At 45.8% G+C, this 1,708-nt stretch overlaps 1 protein-coding gene across 1 annotated transcript in view; it reads left to right on the top strand.

Annotated features, from left to right (window-relative positions):
• Window positions 1-316: 316 nt before the first annotated feature.
• LOC119587923 (hemolymph clottable protein-like) overlaps window positions 317-1,708 on the top strand; it is a gene marked incomplete in the record, with an annotated part of 19,095 nt that continues 17,703 nt past the window's right edge. Inside the window, 5 exon segments of the mRNA XM_037936634.1 lie at window positions 317-447; window positions 692-849; window positions 1,068-1,208; window positions 1,343-1,435; window positions 1,597-1,670. Of these exon segments, the coding sequence (XP_037792562.1) occupies window positions 420-447; window positions 692-849; window positions 1,068-1,208; window positions 1,343-1,435; window positions 1,597-1,670 (494 nt within the window).

The raw sequence follows: 1,708 nt of genomic DNA, 5'->3' as shown, positions 1-1,708 counted from the left end.
ACCTTGCAGATATTTACAGTTCATGCTGTTAAAGCGCTTAGTAACGGCAACACCAAAATCAAGGAACCAGAGGACAAGTCAAAGTCGGAGTACTGGCAAGATGCAAGAAATTAGCTAATTCAAAATATGTAGATGTAATTATATAAACAGTTCTGAAGGTTTCGCCATATCTTGTACATATGTAACATTGGCTATCCAAAATATAACAAGGAATAGAGATGGATTCGTCAAAACGGTCAACTATGAGCCGACACTTCGTAGTCAATACGTGACATCAGCTGCCGCCGGTATCGTGACCTCGACCTTGCCTATAAAAGGGTGGCGTCCCTCTCGCCCCTCCTACTTCTCGCTCGACCCCGCTCGCTAGACGTCCCCGTGCCGCCTCCTGACTGACTAACTGCTGCTGCGTCGGCGTCATTATGAAGGCCTTGATTCTGCTCCTTCTCGGTGAGTGTTCGGAGGAGAGGGCGATCAATGGACTTTGCCGGTATCGTTGTTCCGGCAAACGTTCTAAAAACATTATTTGTCAGTCATGTAATGCAAATGAGAAGCTGTATTGTGTCACTGCATAGTTCTGATAGTGCTGATTATAATAACCTTACACTGTGGTCATTACTCATCGTGATTTAGAATATAACTAATATTGATATGCGTTTTGTATTGTAACTCTAAAATGTGTGGCTTGTACCAGGGGCGTGCCAGGCCCTGCAGCCGGGCTTGGAGTACCAGTACAGGTACAGTGCCCGGGTTGCCAGTGGGATACCAAGCATCAACAGGCAGTTCGCAGCTGCAGGGATACAGGCTGACGTCACAGTCCAGATGGCTGCAGATTACTCGATTGTGGTGCAGGTCAGCATGAATTTGACTTTCCTTCTCTTTAGGGACAAAGAGGCTATTACTATCATATCGTTAGACAATAAAAGAGCGCTAGCGTTTTGTAGCATAGATTTGCTCAAGGATGGCTGTACTGAAATAAGAAATCATTTCCAAACTATCAAATGAGATTTTCGAATCCTTCACCAATGCGTCTTCTGTTGCTGAGTATGAAGTCACCTTCTCCCTTCCAGTTTAGCAACATCGAGGTTGGAGACTTAAACAAGGTCCTGGACTGCGATCTGCGAGCTCCTCTGCCCATCGAGTACCACCCCCTGGAGGACTACGTCGACCTCCTCGAGAAGCCCTTCAGGGTCATCATGAACGAGTCACATGTAAGTGACAAAGCTGTCAATGTTTGCAGTGCAACAAGCTCATATTCCATTATAATCGACAGCAGATCCGGGAACTTGTGTTATGACCAAAGAAGCCTGTACAAGTGTACATTCAGAGTGCCTCTCCCCATCAGGTCCCAAGCTACATGGAAGGGCCTGAGGAACCCGTCTGGATCTCCAACGTAAGGAAGGGCTTCGTCAACATCTTCAGAGTGCCGCTGTTCTGGGTAAGACGTGAATTACTGCCTGTAGTCGATTCAATCCGTGAAGTATGTTGGTTGACAGTTATTACAGGAAATAGTTAATTGAATTGAAATACGAGACACAGTTTGAGGCCTGCATGAAATGGCTCTATGACTCTATTAAGAGGGTGACTCTGCCTTTACAGAATACTGAATTACACTCTCCCAAGCTTAACTACGGTGCCGTCGAGGAAACTTTGGTCGGACGTTGCCAGAACTGGTAAGTCCCTAACACGGATCATTTTATTTGTGTATTTC

This window comes from Penaeus monodon, chromosome 23, assembly GCF_015228065.2.
Source record: "Penaeus monodon isolate SGIC_2016 chromosome 23, NSTDA_Pmon_1, whole genome shotgun sequence".
NCBI lineage: Eukaryota > Metazoa > Arthropoda > Malacostraca > Decapoda > Penaeidae > Penaeus > Penaeus monodon.
The sequence above is the reverse complement of the archived record's forward strand: the minus strand, read 5'-3'. Positions and strand labels throughout refer to the sequence as shown.